The sequence below is a fragment of the Neodiprion lecontei genome, chromosome 5, assembly GCF_021901455.1.
Source record: "Neodiprion lecontei isolate iyNeoLeco1 chromosome 5, iyNeoLeco1.1, whole genome shotgun sequence".
Lineage (NCBI taxonomy): Eukaryota > Metazoa > Arthropoda > Insecta > Hymenoptera > Diprionidae > Neodiprion > Neodiprion lecontei.
In genome coordinates, this window is record NC_060264.1 from 2,965,226 (window position 1) to 2,986,134 (window position 20,909).

The following is a 20,909-nucleotide window of genomic DNA, read 5'->3' on the forward strand; positions in this document are numbered from 1 at the left end:
CTGTGATCAGTTTTGGAACACATCTTCAATTTCGGCAAACGGAGTTTCGTTGTTTAATAACGGATGATTTCTGGAACGTCATAACCGTTACAGGTTAAAACGACGCCGAGGTAGAGGGTGTTTAGCCACCGGGTCCTCGTTGTTTACGATTCGTTTATGAGAGTAGCCCGCTGAAATATTGTAAACCGCCATTATTCAGTCGTCCGATATTGTAAGAATAAAAATGTGTTATCGGTAACTAATAAGGTAAAAAACAAGGCGAAAATACCAAGTAGCCAAAGAGACCTTTTTTTGGCTTCAAGCGCGGTGTTCTTCTGTCATCCGAGTGTATTATAAATAATCACTCCGTTCTATAAACTTTCAGGATTCCGCGTTGCAGGAGATCTAGTTCGGAATTATTATTTTTTACGAAAAAAACGTGGCAGGTAAGCTCTGTCAATGATTATTTCAAAATGTGCCCTGAAACCTTGACTAGATTCATACTCGTTCTCTTCTTTTTCTCCTTTATTTCTTTTTTCTATCGCATTAGTAACTCGAAAACGCACACTATAGGTAATATCTATATCCTGCAATTTCGAAAGGTCAGGCGATTCACACCGGCGTCCTGCCATCTTCTCGGCCAATTAGATGACTACATTTTCCCGCCTAATATTCAATAAGTCTTTCGGGTACGAAAATTTGAAAGTTTACTTATTTGCGTACACTCAAAATTTAAATTTCGGTAAAACTGTAATCATCATTCAGCTGCCGACGTTTTTCAATGCACAAATTCATTCCTTATTTTCAACATGGAGTGAGCAGAGTATGTAATGAGATTTGATCACGTTTCTGTTACTTGCTCCACTAAATTTTTTGACTGCAACAGATTTTTCACCAAGTGAAAACTATGTACATACCAATTCTTCTTTCAATTTGTTCAAGGTTGCTGAGAAGAAATCTAAGAAAGATGAGTGGATCGGTGGAAAATGGGGCCGGAGATGCAGCTTCGAAGAAAAAGACAATTGAGGGAATTTATCAAAAAAAATCACAACTAGAGCACATATTGTTGCGTCCTGATACGTACATTGGCTCTGTAGAACCAATCACTGAATCCATGTGGGTTTTTGACAAGGAGCAAGAAATGATGGTTCAACGAGAAATATCTTACGTTCCCGGTCTCTATAAGATATTTGATGAAATTTTAGTAAATGCTGCCGACAACAAACAACGTGACGCTAAGATGGACATGATCAAAATTGACATTGATGTGTAAGTGCCCCACAACTTCTTGCAATCTCTATCTTGAGCCAGTAATTAATATATAAATATTACCAACACCCTTTTTGCTATAGGGAAAATAACACAATATCTGTATGGAACAATGGACAAGGTATTCCAGTAGTAATTCACAAGGAAGAAAAAATGTATGTACCTACGATGATATTTGGTCACCTCTTAACCTCGTCTAACTATGACGACAAAGAGGAAAAAGTTACTGGAGGTAGGAATGGGTATGGCGCGAAACTGTGCAACATATTCAGCCACCGTTTTACAGTAGAGACTGCCTCCAAAGAATACAAAAAGTCTTTGAAACAGGTAATCCGTCGTTTTAGCCGGACTAAAAAGTAACTTTTTTACCCCAATACAATTTTTATTCCAATCCTTATCCACACTTCTTCAACATGTAACAATTTTTACGTGTTCACAGACGTGGGGAAATAACATGGGCAAAGCCAGTGAGCCCAAGATCAAAGATTTTTTCGGCAGTGAAGACTTTACAAAAGTCACGTTTTCCCCGGATCTGTCAAAATTCAAAATGCAAGCATTAGACAATGATATAATATCGTTAATGACGCGTAGAGCATACGACGTTGCCGCATCTTCCAGAGGTGTCAGGGTCTTTCTCAATGGAACCAGAATACCAGTAAAAACTTTCAAAGATTATGTAGACCTCTATATCAAAGGGAAGGAGGATGACATTGGCAACCCTCTGAAGATTGTATATGAAAATTGTGGCCCACGATGGGAAGTTGCAATAACGTTATCCGACAAAGGATTTCAGCAAATGTCATTTGTCAACAGTATCGCGACCACAAAGGCAAGTAAAATTAATTCGTCTTTATTAGGTCTTGTACATTTGTTCGAATTGTCTGACAAACCGTTGTTAACAGGGAGGTAGACATGTGGATCATGTCACAGATGCAGTAGTCAAACAGCTCATGGATACCCTGAAAAAAAAGAACAAAGCTGGAATAGCAATCAAACCGTTTCAAATAAAAAACCATTTGTGGGTATTTGTTAATTGTCTCATAAATAACCCATCATTTGATTCACAAACTAAAGAGAATATGACTCTGCAGTCCAAAAGTTTTGGCTCTAAATGCGTGCTAAGTGAAAAATTTATCAACCAGGTTAGTAAATTCACACTATTCGAAAATTTGTCATCTAAATAAATTCACTTTTACCTACCAATTTTTTTTAAACATCCCACATTTTTGTCAGGTCACAAAGATTGGCATCGTAGAGGCAGTATTATCTTGGGCCAAGTTCAAGGCTGACACTCAGCTACAAAAGCTAGGACCTAAAACAAAGCAAAGAAAACTACAAGGTAAAATGCACTTGATTTTTCTGTTTGTAGATTAGTGAAAACTATTTCACCTTAGAACGAAACAATCACATCAAAAATCTTTGCGCGTTTTAGGTATCCCGAAGTTGGAAGATGCTAATGATGCTGGGACAGTAAAATCTTTAGACTGCACCTTAATTCTTACTGAGGGAGATTCAGCCAAGACAATGGCTGTGTCTGGACTATCGAGTGTTGGAAGAGATAAATACGGAATTTTCCCTCTGAGAGGTTTGTCTTCGAAATTTCATAAATGGCGAATTAGCATAGACGAAATGATCATAGATTTAATTTATCTCTTATTTTAGGTAAACTGCTGAATGTTCGAGAAGCGACACACAAACAAATTCTGGAAAATGCTGAGATCAACAACCTGATAAAAATTCTTGGACTTCAGTATAAAAAGAAATATGAGACTAGAGAAGATATGAAAACTCTTCGTTATGGAAAATTAATGATTATGACAGATCAGGATCAGGTTAATACGAATTGAGCATTTACTATTTAAGCTTATGCTTCTCAACGTGCTAAACATTGTTATATTATTAATAAGGATGGATCACATATAAAAGGACTGTTGATAAACTTCATCCACCACAATTGGCCATCATTACTTAGGATTGACTTCATCGAAGAGTTCATAACCCCAATCGTAAAAGCAACCAAGGGAAGCCAAGTATTTTCATTTTTCTCCCTACCCGAATTTGAAGAGTGGAAAAAAGATACGGAAAATTTTCATACCTACAAGATCAAATACTACAAAGGTTTTCCTTTTTTACCATTTTTTTAGAGTATAAAATTGGGTCGAAACATTCAAAAGAAGCATTTTTTATTCTCAACCACAAATCTAAGCATTGCCTTTTATTTCACAGGTTTGGGTACGTCTACTGCCAAAGAGGCAAAAGAGTACTTTGATAACATGGCTAGGCATAGAATTCGCTTCAGATACGAGGGTGAGCAGGACGACCAAAACATAATAATGGCGTTCAGTAAAAAATGCATTGAACAGCGAAAAGATTGGCTAACTAATCATATGGAAGAGACTAAAAGGCGCAAAGAAATTGGTCTTGGTGAAAAATATTTGTACGAAAAAAACACTCGTACAATTACATTCTCCGATTTCATAAACGTCGAGTTAGTGCTATTCAGTAACTACGACAATGTGCGATCAATTCCGAGCTCAATAGACGGTTTTAAACCTGGTCAGAGAAAGGTCATTTACACATGTTTGAAACGTAACGATAAACGTGAAGTTAAAGTAGCGCAACTGGCTGGTTCAGTTGCCGAGCAATCTGCATACCATCACGGTGAAGCTTCCCTCATGGCTACTATTATTAATTTGGCCCAAAATTTCGTCGGTAGCAACAATATCAACTTACTCCAACCCATTGGACAGTTTGGTACCAGGCTCATTGGTGGAAAAGACTCTGCTAGTCCTCGTTATATTTTCACAATGCTTAGGTACTGTGTTATCAAAAAGTAACAACTTGTTTGTTTTTTGATGTGTAAAGTTTCATGTGCTCTTCATTTACAGTCCATTAGCGAGATTGATTTTTCACAAAAACGATGATCCGCTTCTGACTTACGAGTACGATGATAATGTCAAAATTGAGCCTGTATACTATATGCCTATCATACCAATGGTGTTGGTGAATGGGGCAGATGGCATCGGCACAGGATGGATGACAAGAATTCCAAACCATAATCCCAGAGAAATCATTGATAATCTTTACAGAATGATGGATGGTGGTGAAATCAAACCTATGGTGAGTAATGATGCGCCAGTCCAATTCATTACCAATTGAAATACCGTAATAAATTGGGTAAAACTACTCTGTGTTCGATAGCTCCCGTTCTACAAAAATTTTAAAGGAACGATAGAAAGTTGCGGGGATTATCGTTTCGTCATTAGTGGAGAAATTTCTGTAATAGGACCCGACAGAGTTGAAATTACAGAACTTCCAATCGGCACATGGACACAGGCTTATAAGGAAACCATTTTAGAGCCAATGTTGCATGGTTCTGACAAATCTCCACCTATGATCACGTAATTACTAATAAACTAGTAAATTATACTACGAGTAAAACACTGAGCTTTTTGACACTGAATCAACTTCATTTTATTTAATTTTTTTTTTTTCAGGGACTACAAAGAGTACAACAGTGATGTGGCTGTTCGATTTATAGTATTTATGAATAGAGATAAACTGGTCGAATTGGAAAGAGACGGGCTTCACAAAGCTTTCAAATTGCAAACAACTATGTCTACCACATCTATGGTATGTTAAAAGGTGGAATTAAACATCTGATTTTTCGTATTAAGTGAATCATTCAAACGAAACTAATAATGTGGGTATTATTTCAGTGCGCATTTGATGAGAATCTCTGCCTGCGAAAATTTGAACATGTCGGGATTATATTCAGAGAATTCTATAAAATCAGATTAGAATTTTATAATAAGCGTAAGAAATACATGGAAGGTATACTCCAAGTCGAAGCTGCAAAACTTAGCAATCAAGCCAGATTTATTCTTGAGAAATGTGACGGCGATTTGGTTGTTGAAAACAAAAAGAAAAAGGACATGATTGCGGAATTGGTTAGGCGAGGCTATGACTCTGATCCGGTAGTAGCATGGAAGTTGAGACAAAATAGAGAGCAAGCTCTGGTGAGTTGTAAAATTTGAAAAAAAATTTACTACCATTCTATTTTACTACGCTAATGTTTCTTCATTCGAATCTCTAAATTCTATCAACAAAAAGCAAAAAAATATATATCTCTTACAGGAGGAAATGGCTCAGAATGCGGCCACAGAGGAGAGTGAGGAAAGCCAACCTGCCGAAAAAGAGAATTTTGACTATCTATTAGGAATGACTATGTGGAATTTAACGAAGGAAAAAAAGGAAGATCTTCTTCGTCAAAGGGACGATAAATTGGCTGAACTCAAAAGATTACAATCGCGCACGCCAGTTTCTCTCTGGAAGGAAGATCTCGACAATTTGTTAGCTGAACTCAACAAGGTAAAATAGTAGCTAAAAGTTGTGAAACTTAATTAACTCCTATGACAGAAAAACAATGTTCCAAATCGTGTTACTACGTTGGTTGAGTACAACATCTAAATATCTTCTTCACGTGTTGAATTAAGGTTGAAGAGAAGGAGAGAAAGGAGGAAGAGAAGTCAAAGCAAGGTGTGAAGAAACCTCCCCAGAAAATATATAAGTCTGAAGATGCTCGTAGAATTCAACCAATTATAGACGAAGAGTTGAAGAAGAAGATCGAAAAAGCTACTACTGCAGCCAAGGACAAAAAAGATGGAATAAAAAAGCTGAAGGTGAGCAAAACTCTTGATGATTGTGAAATTGAAAATCTGAAATTCTGTGCTATAGACAAATAACTTTAGGTGAAGAAAGAGATCAAGGAAGAAAAGGATGAATTTGATCTGCTTGTTGAATCTAATGCCAAACCGCTAGACGATAGAGTCGGTAACTCCCCTGAGAAGGTAGAGAAGAAAGTGATGGCTAAAAAAGGTGAGCGACCAGTAAAAGTTAAGCCAAGAATGGGGCAAAGGTGGAATTTAATTGGTTGACATTAGAGTTAAATTTTTTCACTAGGTGGCAAACAAACTACATTAAATTTCAAGCCAGTTAAGAAAGAGAAAGTGGACAAGTCTGATAAGAAAAGGGACAAGAAAAACCTAAACGATTCAGATTCTGATGGTGACGTTGAAGATATAGATTTTGACAGTATATCCCCACCTCCGAGGGTACGCGAACCTCGCCGAACAACCAAAGGTAACAAATACTATTTTTTCTATTCTTTGGTCAATATTTACCATTAATTTTTAACTTTTCTTCTACATGTTTTACGAAGTTGCGATTATTATAACACAATTCTACCATACTTTCATTTCCACTTCACGTTGCTGTACTTTATTTTCATAACTGAAATCTGTCACAGCTAAAATCAATTATTCACTGGACAGCGATGACTCAGATGCTGATAAACCATTCATCGATTTGAGTGACAATTCTGAACCAGAGTAAGTAGCATTTTATGTTTTTCAAATATTGAAGGAAAAATCTTTTCAAATTGTATGATGGAATCATACTTATTTGACATAATGGGGAAAGAGGATACCGCAGATAATACAGAGAACATGTGTATTCAGACTTTCGTTATTTATTACATATTAAATGAATATTCTACTGTGTTTTTATATACATCTGTAAACGGAACTCTGTATAAAAATACGTATAGACGTGAAAAGCTGACAAACACACATTGATCTTTTCTTCAAGCATGTGTTATTGGATTACGAAAGTCAGTCTCTTGGGATTGCTTTGACTTGCTTAATAGAGTTTTTCCATATCATCCGAATGTACATGTATATTCTGAAAATACGAAATTGATGCTTGGTTTTTTAGAACAAAACCGTTTGGAAAACCTGTGAAGCTTGAAAGTGACTCAGATGATGACACAAGAACAGTAAATCCCAAAAAACCACAACCACAAGGTATTGAAACCGTAAATTACACCTGTTTTCGAATCTTGAACTCTAAATTGTACTTCGATTTTTAGCTGATGCATGATGTGTACTTATCTCTGTTTGGTTTCACAGTCAATTTGGACGACGTATTCAATTCTCTCATTGCCGATAGCCCAACAAAGCCAACAACAGCCAAGATCACATCATCAGGCGATGATTCTCCCATCAAGGCCACTCCACCTAAGAAAGGTAATAAATAATAACAATTTTTTTTTTTTTGTGGAGTCAAAAGACGAAATTCTGTCGAAACAATCGCCCAACACAATGTAATTATATGTTGCAGCTCCGCCTAAGAAAAAGACTGAAAACGGTGGTGGTGGTAGTCGCGGAACTAAAAGGGCCAAGAAAGTTAAGTCTTCTTCGGAATCGGAATCCGACGAAATATTCGCAATTAAGGTGAGTGATAAGGTTTGACAAAACAGAGGCGAATATTATTTTCCGTAATCTGAACCTTCGTTGCAAAATGAAAAATTTCAAAAATTAATTTCATCAAAACAAAACGTCATTTTCACTAGGGTAAAAAGCAAAGGAGAAACGAAGCTGACACGGTGACAGCACAACCAAAGTCAGCCCGGAATCGGAAGGCTATCTCGTACGCAATCACGTCGGAGGAGGATTCCGATTGAAAGCAATGAAAATGAAACTACATATAGCAAATGAGTGTTTGTGGATTTCAAGTGTATATCGTATGATCGTGTTGTTGAACTTGATCGAAAATGATTTTCTACCCGTTCAGGTCGTTTTAGCATTCCAGTCAAGATTTTATCACTTTGTGGTGGCGATGATTTTGAGATGTTGGAGTACATTTTACCGCAAGGTACCTTAGGTTGTAACCAATCATTAATATAATTTTAAATGAATAGTATTGTGAATATTTATAGTAACTACTCGTAGGTAGTGTTATTAATATGGATAATTCGCGTCGAATCTTCTAATTTTAAACTGCTGCAAGTGTGGTTTGATTATTATAAAATGTGACGGTCTAGTGTAATTGTACGAGTTTATAAGAATTAGTATACAAGGATAACGTACTCGCGTAAGACCGAGACTCGTCATTTTAGAGGATTATTATTACTAACGGTTTTTTTTTTTTTTTTTCAACAAATAAAAAAAAAATTATTTAACTCTCTGTATCTGAAAATTTCGTTTCAATATACATTCTATATTTTACAAAGTATTTTCTGACTCGTACTATTTCACGGAATCACAACGGGGCAAAGTTCTTTCGATTACATTTGGATTCGAAGAAAAGGTAATTACTTTTATACATCTTGGCCGAAAAATTGAGTTTATACTGAAAAGTTAAAATCACACTTCTTACAAAGTATATGTGCCTTTCCAAGTACAGATACTAATTTTTCTAATTACATCCAGTTTAGATCAGTGCTGAGTACGAATTATATTATTATCTGAGATAAAATGAAGCTTCAAGACGATCAAGTTCGTCATTGCATAGAATTTAATCAACTGACCAAGTACTCTAAATAAAAACAAAGATTTTTTCCTACAAAAACTCGGCAGATTTATAATTTCTTGAATTTTTTTACACGTTGAAATAATATGATTCATAGGATCTTGATGTAAATGAAATATTTTGTAAAGCATCAAAATTAGTGGTTGGGACGACTGATACTAACGTTTGATTGATTTAGACTCTAATTTAGACCAACTGTGAGAATAATTCGTGTTACAAACAATCTGCGTAACTGATAATTTTAACATCTACTCTTAGTACAATTTCCCACATCTCATAGCTACCAACATGTGTAGATATACGTACAAAATGAAAGATAGACATTACACTAGAGGACAATGTTTTAGATATCAATAAAAGAAAAAAAATGAATAAAAACGAAGATAGCCATATTCTCCAATTCTAATTAGTCGTGTTCTATCTGTAAAATCTTGAGGGAATATTTGTGTATTTTCATGTATTTTACATACTTTCTATATAAGATACGTTACAAAACTTTTTAATACATTCGTCACGAATCATCAAGTTTCGATTGAAACTAATCATTCAAATTTGCTCATCATTCCTGTATCAAACTACCAAAACTCACCGGAAATGTTTTAGCGGAGAAAAATTATCAATCGCAAAATCAAACAGTTTATCATTGATAATCACGTGATCTGCGTTCTTATTTTGCAATTTTTACATCGATGCAAACGCACTGAAACAATAATTTATGGAACAAACTGTTTCAACTGCAATCCTGAAATCCAAGTTTGCTCTTATCAATGGATAAATTTGCAGACATCACGCAAAACCTTTGGTTTTCTCAACTTTTCTACTTCATGATTAGCTGATTATTACGATAGAAATTATTTTATAACAATTTTGAATATTCAAATTCATGTATGTACATATCTGCATTTTAAAATCCGTCACCTCCGGATTTGATGGAAAACAAAAAAAACTATTAAAAAAAAATTTTTTTTATCTACATGCTGTGCTCCAAGGTAAAAATAAGATAGTTCGAATGCAAGCGTACATATTATCGGCGTAATTCCGTCAGTAGGAAATCGTACAAACGTTTGGTCAAGTGACAAAACAACTAATAAGAGTATGAGAAAATTAAAAACAAAAAGAAAAAGGAAAATTACAACTGTAAATGGCCGACAAATATATTTGTCTAAGGCTCAAGCATACTTCTGGCAATATGTACACATGGAATAATTTTAATTGACTAGTAGCACGTTACTTTTGGAACCACACTCATAAAAACAATAATAATATAATGAAATATCATGAGATTTATAATGAGTAAATAAAAGAGGAATAAGAAAAAAAAAGAAAGCAATGGGACTTTAGCAAATCAGACTTACTTTTCACAGTTTGACTAATTTAAAAATTATACACAAAACTTAATTTTATTGCTATTACATTATTATAGTAGTATTATATACACCTACGCCATTTTACACAGTCTGCGTAAAGATCCTTCGACATACATATATATATATACATTTATATATTTGTATATATAACAAGGGAAAAAGAAGAGGGTATCAGACGCGTTATGAAAATTCGATTTTATTTTTTACTAGCTTGTCGTATTTTTGTGTCCCGAATCAAGGGCCGTCCATTCATATGGATTGATTGTAACAGTGTTTTCAAATTTCTGTAAAAACATAAACTAAAAAAAGAATAAATAAATAGCTCAACTTAATGCGAGTAAACTTTTCCCCCATGTGTTCACCAAGTTAAGGACAAGAATTTTGTTTCTGCTGAAAAATCATTCAGCTTGCAAAAATTCTACGTCGCTTTCCATTATTAGTTTCAATTTACAAAAAAGAAGTCTCATCTGAAGTACCTACCCCAAACTAACGTGTACAGCAGACCGTATGGAAGCAACTTTTTTGTTTAATTCATAGCCACAGAATGTGAAACTGGTAAGAAACGAGCGTTTTATTTTTGACAGAGGTTCTCTGCCACTTCTCTGTATTTCCTAAGAAAAGAAAACTACCATACCGAAAACGTAACGTTCAACTAATGACATTCCTTTTTTTATCCCATCGACAAGTCTGGATATACGTTTATGTAAAGTAGAGCAGTAGTTCCAGGAATGGGAAGTCGGATTTCGGGATATTGGCTTCTCGAATATAACTGAAATTTGATATAGTAGACATTATTCAGACTTGTAATGTATTCTCCTCCGACCATAGTTTGACAATCGTGTTGGTCAAGCGAGACACGCCGCTGTGTCTACGTCTCACCAACATGTTACAACATTTTTTTTAACAACTTCATCTGCTTTTTCTTCTTTCTTTCTTTAGTACTCCCAAAAGCTGCAATTTGTCGACAGACGCGACTATAATACAAAGCAAGGGCACTTGATAAAATAACTTAGTCTCCTATTTCATAATTATCTATATATAACGTACATATATAAAACAAAATTATAAGTAAAGAAACTAATAATGATGAGGGGATTCGTATAGTATTATTATGATGCTTAGTTTAAAAAATTTAAAGGTCTGATTAATATGAATCGGTTTTAACACAAGAATGACTATATAAGGAAGTGAGCGGAGGAATATCTTTCCTCTCTCCGCATCTTCAGTTCAAGATTTGGGTACAGGCGGCGGACGATGGTCAAGTGAGATGAGGGAAATAAGCGGGGCTCAGTTTTTTTACTTTTAGAATTCCTCTCGATTTTTTCATATTCTTTTCTTACTGTCAATTTGGTAGCATGGGAATTGGGGAGTATAATTCTTGCTTCGTGTCAAACTCAAGTTAATCCTGTAGCTGACAGCCCCATCGTATCATCAGAATAGGAACACAACCAACCAACTCTCCACGTGTGTGCATGTGTGTGTGTGAGTGTGTATTTTGTATTAATGTCTGGTTTTTTTTCATATATTTTTTTTGCATTTTTTCATACTTTTTTTGTTAATCGTTATTATTCATGATATATATAAGTAATAATATTAATATTTGAATAAAGTAACATGAAGTACGGCCAAATATTCATGGAATACTTGAACCGCACGGCGGTCATGCGAGGATAGAGCCACCACAGTTGTCGATGCTGTCCGTCCTTGTTTCTTTTGTATGTTTTTCTTACACCATACATATGTGTATATATATATATATATATATATATTATACATATTTATACATATATTATGTATGCATACACGTTCATTAAATATATATATGTATATGTATATATATATATATGTATACAGTATAAATTATGTACACGCACGCTTAACTAACAACACAGTCTTTCTTTCGTCGTCCATTCACGCATATACATAAAGTTAGAAGAGAGGAACCGTTCCGTTTTTAGGTAAAGGAGTCTGTCGCTCCATCGGTACTCATTAAATCATTTTTATCATTATTCTCTTGTTTTTCTCATTGTCATTATTTTTAATATATATAAAAAAAAACAAAATAAGAAATCAACCTCCCACCCTCTCCAACTGACCACTCACGCATTCAAGGATTCGTCTTGCTTTCATCAATAATCTTTTCACCGAGTAGCACTTCCACTAGATGACTCCGTACTAAATTTTTAGTCAACTACACTTTAATTCACAATGACTTATCACATATTTATCTGTTTGTCTCTCTTCATCTCGCACCTTCACTCTCATTCTGATTTTCTTTTTATATTCGTCTCTCTCTCTCTCTTTCTCTCGCGCTCTATATTTCTCTCTCACTCTCTCTCACCCACACTTCCTCTCTATTTATTCCGCTCGCTCTCACATTTTCTATCGGTCTGTAAATTTTCTTGCAAAATTCCGCATTTTGAACACTGTGTCAGTCAGCCTGCTTTTCAAGACAAAGAACAATAAATAGAAATTAATATTTACGAACACGTTTTGTTTTTTGTTTTTTTTTTTAACAACTTCTTTCTTCCCTTCTTCTTTTTGTCATGCTGAATGCTGAAGTAGTTCGGCGTTGTTTGCAAAGAGACGCAAGTTTCCCGGACTCGCAACCACCGGCCGCACAATATTCTTGCGGTATCTGGCGGGTTTTTATTTTAATTTATACGGTATAGCTACAACGGAAATCTTCACTATTTACATTTTTTTCTTTCACACGAAAAACCTTGTTCTTCGTTATTATTCTCGTTCTTGTTCTTATTGGCATTTTCTTGAGATGACGGCGGCTTCGTGCAACAGCTCATCATTTAAGATTTGGCATGTAATTTCGTTTATTTTAATTTATTTCATTTTTTCTTCTTTGTTATTTTATTAGTTATATGTATTCTAGTCCGTGTTCCACTACGAACTGCTAGATGCATTCATACCACTAAACATGCCAGTGGTAAACGACGTTTGCTGTTGTTGCTGCTGAATTTGTTGTTGTTGCTGTTGCTGCTGCTGCTGGCTGTTTGCCTGACGGTTATGCTTTGGTACCGGAGGCTGTAGATATTCGTGTCTAGCTAACGTCAGCACATCTATACGTTCTTCTTTTCTATATGCCAGACAGCTTCTAATGAAGCTCTATAAAACATTGTAAGGACAAACGAATCAGCAATTTCCCTTCATGAATATCCATGGAAACGGAAACGAAACTTTTACGAACCTTAGCTTCGTTGCTCACGGTCGGTTTGTTGGCAAACTGTACTTCCGTCGCTTTTAGTATTGTATTTTCTTCAAGGATTGTTGCTTGCGACTGATTGTGACCAAAGGGCTGAAAAAATTTCAAAAGTGCATTTTAAGAGGGTTGAATTTATTCGGCTTAATCATTATGCTGTATATCAAGTGTAACGATGCAAATGTTTATAAAACACAACAGTCTGTCTCGTTTTACCTTTTTGCCATAGAGACACTGATAGAATATTACACCGACGCTCCACACGTCAACCTTCGACGATATTTTTGGAGGATTTTTGCCAACTACGAAACACTCGGGAGGCAGATACCTGTGATAAACAATTCCATGTACACGTAAAAACAATTGGGATTAAGTGTAGCTTGGACTTTGAGGAACATACGTTTCCCAGGTAATTCTTTACGAAAATACGCGCTTACCAATAAGTACCAGCCCCTTGAGAGGTTAGATCCATACCATGGTCCGGATTATAATTCTCTTCGTCCATTACTTTACTTAATCCAAAGTCTGTTATTTTAATTTCGCCACACACGTTTCCTTCGGTCAATAAAATATTTCCTATAATAAAAAGACAGAATCCAAAATTATTATCACAACTAATAAATTGAAAAAACGCATTTGAAAAGATGGGACTGCGATGTGTGGAATCAATAACCGTCAGGTCAAAGTTTCCACGTTTTTTGTTTCTAGATGTAAAGCTCAAATTATATCAACTTGGGTGATTACCTGCGAGTAGAGAGTTAGATTTCTGTATCTGAATGGCGAGTAAAAATGATTTATAAAAAAAAGAAAAAAAAAGCAATGAGTGGACATGGCAATATGTATGTTTATCAGTCCAAAGAATATCGCAAATCTAAACAGGAAAAAACTTTCTAATCAAGACCATAAACTGCTACCATAAGATTTCAATATTTTTTAATATTAAAAAACGTTCGCGTCAGAGATAACCTTGATTTGTCGAATCTCACGTCAACTCTATATAGGTATACTATATCTGAATGAGATAATCCAATGATAACTGATTAAATATACACATGTTACAATTCAGTATGGAGGTGGGAACTTTTTCCTTGTAAGATTCAAAAAATTGTACAGCATTTCGCAATTTGAACTAAACGTGTGGTTTTTATTTTCATTCCTTATTTATTTGTTGTGTGGTCAAAAAATTTCAAGTTGTTACCTGGTTTCAAGTCGTAGTGAATGACAGGTGGTTTTATTTCGTTGAGGTACTTCAGTGCAGAAACAACCTGCATGACAATTGATCTCGCTTCCCTCTCCGGTATAGTTTTATGCTAATAAATACATAGATTTAAATGAATTTAATATACAGCACATGGAAGATGCAAGACGTGTTTTTAAACATTCGGATGTATTTCTCAAAGACTGATCAACTCACCTGTTTGAGGTAGAAGTCTAAATCATGACCATCGCAGTACTCTAACACTGTACAGAACGAGTTGGCATCAATCTCAAACACGTCGTACAATTTAACAACACGTGGATGATCTAGTGCCTTGTGTATATTGTATTCCCGCAGCGCGTGCCTGAAAGAATAATAAATATTTGTGGCGTGGGTTGGTTTAATTACAGCCTTTCTCTAGAACAAACTCCCGAGTCACATTATATCATTCATCTTAAAAAACAGATCATCCATTATTGTACTCACTTTATATAGTTAGCTTTTTTATCTTCTTTCCAGTCTTTATTAAGTTGATGTACCTTGCACGCTACGTAGCGTTGTTCCTTCAGATCAAATGCCTGTAAATGATATAAGCAGATCAGGTACAAGTCTAAAAATTGGAGCTTGAATTCCTGTAAATATTGTTCGTAATAAGTGGTGAGTGATAACAACACTTCTGATATAATGGAAAAGAAAAAAAATTCCAATTTAGAATACCACGCACGCGTGCATTCACACATAGTATTTCACGTTTTCATATAATCTGTCCAAATTCTTGCCTTATGGACTTCGCTAAAGCCGCCTTTGCCTAATAGCATGAGTAAAAGGTATCGCTCGTTGAGTACAGGATGAGAGTTGAAGCGCGATTGGTCCTCGTTGTGTATACGTTTCAGTTCTCTAATATGTAAGTTACGTTCTCGTTCAAGCTTCTCCATCTCGAGTTGCAGATCTGCGTCTTCTTTCTTCAGTGCACTTTGCCTCAGCTTCAAAAGAGAACAGAGAAAGCGGAAAACAAGCAATTAGTAAACAAGAATGAATACAAAGTTCTAACACTTTACGAAGGTTCTTGGAGAGTTACGCTTTTACTATTATTTACGATTAAAAATATTCTCCTTATTTTAAAGAGCGTAAGAAAAAGATGGGGCACCTTTAAAGCATCAGTAAATTATCTTACCTTGAGTATTTCATCAGCCTCGTAGTATTCCTGCCACGTATACGATCCTGGCACAGCGTCCGGCTTCAGAAACGTAGCTTCGGTACCATTATGCAAAGAAGGTTGAGGTTGGCTCCGTTTCCGTCCCGTCTCACTATTAGATGGCCTTTTTTTCAGAAGCAATTTCTTCTGTTTATCAATTTCTTCTCTTTCCAACGTTATTTCTTCTTGCCGCCGCGCCAATTCTTGAAAAGCGTATCCGTCCGTCCAATTTTCTTGAAAAGTTGCTCCTACCCTCTGAGTCACAAACTGACCTAGCCTCAGTCTATTTTGCATGCACTTTTGTCTAGCTTCTTTTTTTTCTATGTTTGATTTTTCTTTTAATAACTTCTTTACAACGTCTATACACTTATTTATATGCGATTTGTGCTGCTCAATCACTTTCTGCTGATTAGCCATTTGATGCCTAAGTTCCTCTGTAGTCTGGAAAACGTGTAAAATCCGTTAATACCTCAATCAAGTTATCCTAGACAGGAATGGTTATTTAGTTGTAAACTGTGAAAGTTACTTGTTTTTTATGCGAATAAATTGACACGTAAAAAAATTGTAGGTTAAATCAAGTGTTCAGCAATTGACTTCATAGTTCGACAAAACTTTGATACTGTACTTACTCGGTTCAATTCGTCAATTTTATTATTACGTAACTCCAGATCTGAAGACGCTTGTGTTTCAAATTCCTGTATCCTCTGGCAAGTAAGCTCCGTCTGAAAATAACGCAAACAGTCCTTAGAGATTCGTGACCTTTTACCAATGTAACGTTTGATACATTTGTCAGCACAGTTTCATGAATAGCAGTTACTACCTTGTTGCATTACGAAAAAATCATATTACATTAAAACAGAGAAACGATGTTTGAAAATAATTACTCCGAATCTTTTTAACAGGCTCAGTAATTAGTTTCTGAGAAAATGGTGAAAGTCGGAAGTGTGAGTTGTGATACTTTTCGACAAAATGTTGATTTCATAGAATATTACAGAATTAAGATAGAATAATTGTTACTTTGTGAAATATAGTTCAAACAAGATGTAGAAACATATCTCACAGGCAGCAAAGAAAACACCAAAAATGTAGGCAGAGGGAGAAGAAGACATGAAACTTAGAATTTATTGTTACCTGTTGGCCGAGAAAAGAAAAAGAAAAGAAAACATTAACTGTAAAGATGAAGACAATTAAATGGATGCGTTTAATACCATCACAAGGTAGCTCCCATATTTCTATGATGACAAATTGTAACAACGTTGCGATTTTTGCCAGCAATAAGCTAGCTCAAGTCTCTGCAGACACCCAACAAGGTGAAGGTCTGGCTAACACGCTTAGCTAGTACTTCTTCCGAGAAAAATTTGTTCTTCTCAAAACCCACAATATTTTTAATCATTATGGAGGGGAAATTTTTTTCCTCAACTAGACATATGAGTGAAGAAGGATACTCGTTTCACTCAACAGAGACAGACCAGACCTTTCTCGTTAAGTGCTTGCAGGAACAACCGAATGGTGCTTACATTTGGGGTGTTAGTCTTCGCTTGCCTGACCTGGCTTGTCCTAGGGAGGTTGGTAGGCCTTACCTGCACCTGCTTGCTGACCATCGAGCTTGCAGGTTGTGTAGAGGCTGGTGGAGGGGGAGGTGGAGGCTGTGGATGGGGTCGCGGTGGCTGCATCAACGACGAAAATTCCGCCACCGAAGAATTCGGTGTCGTTACTTGAGGCGACAACAATTGCTGCGGCGACGGCGGGTACTGAATGATAAAAAGATCAGGTCAGAGCATTAGCCACAGAGTTATTTCTCAATCGCTGGCGTAGCGGATGATCTTTAAAACCGAATAAAAAATCTGAACAGAAAGAAGCTGATAAAAAAAAAAACGCGGACCCGAAATTTAACAAATTATGCAGCCAGTATATTAAAATACTAATTTGATGGATGAACAAGAAAGGTAAATTAACATGCTCAATAATGAAAGAACAACGATCTGATAATTTTCTACTGGTTTTGCAGCACCGGTAAGGAATATGCACATAAATCGTTTTACAAGTATGGCGAAGCGCAAGCAAGAAAATCACTTTCTTTCAAGAAAAATCGTCTTTATTTCTCAATGTAGGCTACTTTGAGCTCTGCACACTGGGTCCAACTCGTTTACAACAGTAATGATCTCATTTGACGAAATTTGTTTTCCCCAGAGCTAGAATTTTAGGTTTAGGTATAGGAAGAAATCAGAAGAAGCCAAATATCGAGATTACGGTGGATGGGGCAGCAACTGGAACTTTAATTCGTGTAGTTTCGCCATTGCGACATTCGATTTTCGTCAAATGAGTTTATCGCCCTTGTGAAGAAGCATGTTGAAGGTCTCAAGATTTTGCACTTTTTGACTTTTTTTCCCCGAAAACAAGTGATTTTCTTACTTTTCTTATCATGCTTATAAAACGATCCGTGTACATTGGAAAGTTGTACTTGACAATAAAATTCACTTGATTTTTCACCTCCCACCCCACATTACGACATGTAAGCCCAAGACTGAACCTCGGTAAATCAGATTGTCAGGGATAATTTAAGGAATAATTGCACCAGTCGACTTAAATAAGTTGCAAAAAAGTAGATTACATTTTTCAGTATCCTAAACGTGCAAACTTATAATTTTCAAGATACCGGCATATTTAGAATAAAACATATTCAAAATGCAGCCTTATTGCAATAAATTACCTCTAGTCTCCACTCGTAATAATTAGTTAAAATTTTACGAAAAAAAATATAGGTATTTCTTAAAATGTACTTTTCCTTCACTCCTCAATATGCAACAGGTTCTTCTTTATCTTGTCTCTTTTTTCGGCAAAAAAAAAAAAAAACATTAACTCTTGAATGGGCTTGGTTAAAAATACACAATCTATATCATCGAGCGATTAATTTTGCTTTGAGTTTACGAGGGATCATCAAAAAGAACCAGTGATTTTCACCGAGTTTAACTCTCTATAAATATCTGTGCTAAAGCGTATCGATAAGACTGCATTGCGAACAACCAGACATGACACACTTCTCCTAGGAAAAGCTCTTTTCTTTTTATCAAAGTGTATACCAATATCCCTATCGAACTAGACATGATGTGCAAATTAGATACGAATAGGAAGAAGTCGTGACATGACTATGTGTAAACTGACCATGGGGTATCCTTGCTGGGGGGAGGGGCTCTTAGCTCCCGTAAGTCGAATCGGACTGTTCCCTGGATGTTGTTTGGCAAAGTAATCGTTGATCTTCTTGTTATCCAGCGCAGCAACTGAGCGAGCCCCCTTGCCCCCCACAGGTCCCCCTGGCACCCCCCCGACCCCGTCATCTACCTTGCGTTTTCTCTTCCTTTCCGACGGAGTCCTTGGCACCTTCTCCGGAGTATTGGGGTCCACCTCCTTGTCACTATGCGACGAGCCTGGAAAGTTGATATTGAATAAAGGCGGGTGTTTGCATTTTGCTTAAGACATTAATATCTATCTGTATATTTTTTCTGCCTTTTTTTCTTTGCTACGCAGCATGAAAAAAAAGAAAGTTTACTCTATACTAGTGCTTACCGGTGCTCATGTTTGAGTCTTGACTATGAACCGACTGACCAGAGTTTACAGTTGATTGAGGTGCCATCTGAATTTGTGATCCAGCAGACATCTGTGTGTAAAAAATTCAATGATATCAGCAAAGATTAGGTATGTAAAAACGTTGGGAAAAAGAAACGGGGGAACAAAAACAACAATAACAAACAAAATAGGTATCATCTGGTTATTTACATATGATTTTATAATCCATCGTTGAGGAGGGTTGAAAAAGATCATCAAAGATTGAGTGAAAAAAACATAATGAAATAGACTATGGATACATTGATGATAAAAAATATACATAAGGGGCACATACACAGGTGCTGGGGGTGGGGATATGAGACAAGTCACACGTACACGCATAAACCTCAGAGTGGTTGTGAAAGAGAGAAAGAGAAGAAGATAGAAAGAGAAAGAGTGACATAGTAAGAGTAAGAGAGAGAGAGAGAGAGAGAGAGAGAGTGAGAGAGAGAAAGAGAAAGAAGAGGAGGCACCTTCCAGGATGGTTCACGACAGAGCCCCATAATCACGTTTGCTGTTCGAACCAATCGGCAGTATGTCAACCATTGGCACGATTAACGAATGTTGCGATAAGTGGATGAAAAAAAAAAAAAAAATTCCAGGTAAAGAAAAACCACACTTTGAATCCGATATGCAAGTGTGAACGAAATATGCAATATATGTTTAGTGCTAGAGGAATCACGACAAAATGGAGGTCCCTAGTCAGAGGGGGACAGGCAGAAGGGCAAGAGGGGGGCAAGTCGAGACGGGTGCAGGGAGGGAGGGAGGTAGGTAGAGAGAGCGAGAGAAAGAGAGGGACACGCAAGTTCGTTGCGAGGCGGCGCGGGACAAGAGCAGCGTCCGCCGCATATACATACATTCATACATTTGCACACGCACATTGTACACATGCATAGATACATGAACTCATACATAGATCGCGTGGATCGTGGGGTCTCTCTTTTATACACCGTAGCGCGCGAACACACAACAGTCTCGAAGACAGTTTTACTTACTATACAATACCTCTCTGCTCTCACTCTCTCTCTCTCTCTCTTTCATTCTCGCCCGTTCTCCGACGCTCATAGATCTATATAATATGAATAGATGTACATACGAATGCGATTAAACTTAAAACGAGAAAAAAAAAAAACACGCGCAACGTGCGTAACCATAGATACTAAAAATCAAGAATGCATATAGGTAGAAGACGTACTATGCGCAAGGGAAATGTTACAAGCATGGGTAGATGGGACGAACAGCTGAGGTTCTGCGATTGATAGTAGAAGGGCAATTCAAGTTCTATGATATCCTACAAGTACATGTAATACGAATGTGTTAGAAATTTGGAATACCGCATTGTTTAATGGCCGGTGCGTCTCGTAGTTGTCATCGTCGTTAATGTCCGACCGTACATGATCCTACATATATAGATACATATCTATGTGTGTATATATATATACACGCGAGCCGCATAGAACACCGCGAGAAACAAGCAGACCTCGTGCGTTCCTCAGTTTGTTGCCTGCTTGCCTGTCTACTCACACCTACTTACCTACCTACCCATCTGCCCCTGCCTACCTAGTTTAAACGTGGTATTATTGCTCGACAATTTGGTGAATCTATCTGTTCATCTAACTACATATTTACCTATCTATCTATCCATCTGTTAACTGCGTCATAACAACAATGATGATTCCTTCCAAGTTTCCCTTCAATTCATTCAAGTCATTC

At 36.4% G+C, this 20,909-nt stretch overlaps 2 protein-coding genes and 1 long non-coding RNA gene across 13 annotated transcripts in view; 1 reads left to right on the top strand and 2 right to left on the bottom strand.

Moving 5' to 3' along the window:
• The first annotated feature begins 91 nt into the window (after positions 1-91).
• Positions 92-10,427, top strand: LOC107224678 (DNA topoisomerase 2). Of its 4 annotated transcripts, none has more exons than XM_046740602.1 (25): positions 92-246; positions 365-425; positions 553-668; positions 922-1,248; positions 1,332-1,575; positions 1,688-2,077; positions 2,151-2,390; positions 2,482-2,587; positions 2,681-2,833; positions 2,911-3,080; positions 3,156-3,366; positions 3,475-4,063; positions 4,137-4,368; positions 4,450-4,649; positions 4,746-4,881; positions 4,968-5,267; positions 5,386-5,619; positions 5,745-5,930; positions 6,000-6,126; positions 6,211-6,390; positions 6,557-6,638; positions 7,024-7,112; positions 7,218-7,334; positions 7,429-7,541; positions 7,661-10,427. In XM_046740602.1, the coding sequence occupies exons 3-25, from the start codon at positions 628-630 to the stop codon at positions 7,769-7,771; spliced, it is 4,578 nt and encodes a 1,525-aa protein (XP_046596558.1). In that variant the 5' UTR covers positions 92-246; positions 365-425; positions 553-627; the 3' UTR covers positions 7,772-10,427. The 4 variants fall into 4 exon arrangements, with proteins under 4 accessions (XP_046596558.1, XP_015520326.1, XP_046596559.1 ...); XM_015664840.2 differs by having other exon boundaries at positions 582-668; XM_046740603.1 differs by lacking the exon at positions 553-668.
• On the bottom strand, positions 2,083-2,560 carry LOC124294611. The gene is made up of 2 exons (XR_006904521.1): positions 2,449-2,560; positions 2,083-2,207 (listed from the first exon to the last, which is right to left on the bottom strand). It is a non-coding gene; the product is annotated as an uncharacterized LOC124294611 (long non-coding RNA).
• A 2,000-nt stretch (positions 10,428-12,427) lies between the features above and the next one.
• Positions 12,428-20,909, bottom strand: part of LOC107224672 (serine/threonine-protein kinase tousled-like 2) — a 34,924-nt gene continuing 26,442 nt past the window's right edge. For 5 of the 8 annotated variants that reach the window (XM_046740608.1, XM_046740615.1, XM_046740613.1 and 2 more), the window contains 13 exons: positions 19,158-19,248; positions 18,933-19,018; positions 17,111-17,344; positions 16,223-16,315; positions 15,573-16,034; positions 15,178-15,381; positions 14,885-14,976; positions 14,615-14,762; positions 14,399-14,510; positions 13,638-13,776; positions 13,417-13,528; positions 13,189-13,296; positions 12,428-13,106 (listed from right to left, as the gene is read on the bottom strand). In XM_046740608.1, the coding sequence (XP_046596564.1) occupies positions 12,885-13,106; positions 13,189-13,296; positions 13,417-13,528; positions 13,638-13,776; positions 14,399-14,510; positions 14,615-14,762; positions 14,885-14,976; positions 15,178-15,381; positions 15,573-16,034; positions 16,223-16,315; positions 17,111-17,344; positions 18,933-19,018; positions 19,158-19,248 (2,103 nt within the window). In that variant the 3' untranslated portion in view covers positions 12,428-12,884. Of the gene's footprint in view, positions 13,107-13,188; positions 13,297-13,416; positions 13,529-13,637; positions 13,777-14,398; positions 14,511-14,614; positions 14,763-14,884; positions 14,977-15,177; positions 15,382-15,572; positions 16,035-16,222; positions 16,316-17,110; positions 17,345-18,755; positions 19,019-19,157; positions 19,249-19,669; positions 19,738-20,909 lie in introns of those variants that run through there. The other 3 variants (XM_046740612.1, XM_046740609.1, XM_046740610.1) reach the window with 3 other exon arrangements.

What these genes read in the sequence shown, in the direction of transcription:
- LOC107224678 (XM_046740602.1), top strand. Translation starts at nt 628, where the DNA reads ATGACTACATTTTCCCGCCTAATATTCAATAAGTCTTTCGG. An exon ending in ACAGTATCGCGACCACAAAG is followed by an intron (nt 2,078 to 2,150) that starts GCAAGTAAAATT and finishes CGTTGTTAACAG; the next exon opens with GGAGGTAGACATGTGGATCA. An exon ending in TATATTTTCACAATGCTTAG is followed by an intron (nt 4,064 to 4,136) that starts GTACTGTGTTAT and finishes CTTCATTTACAG; the next exon opens with TCCATTAGCGAGATTGATTT.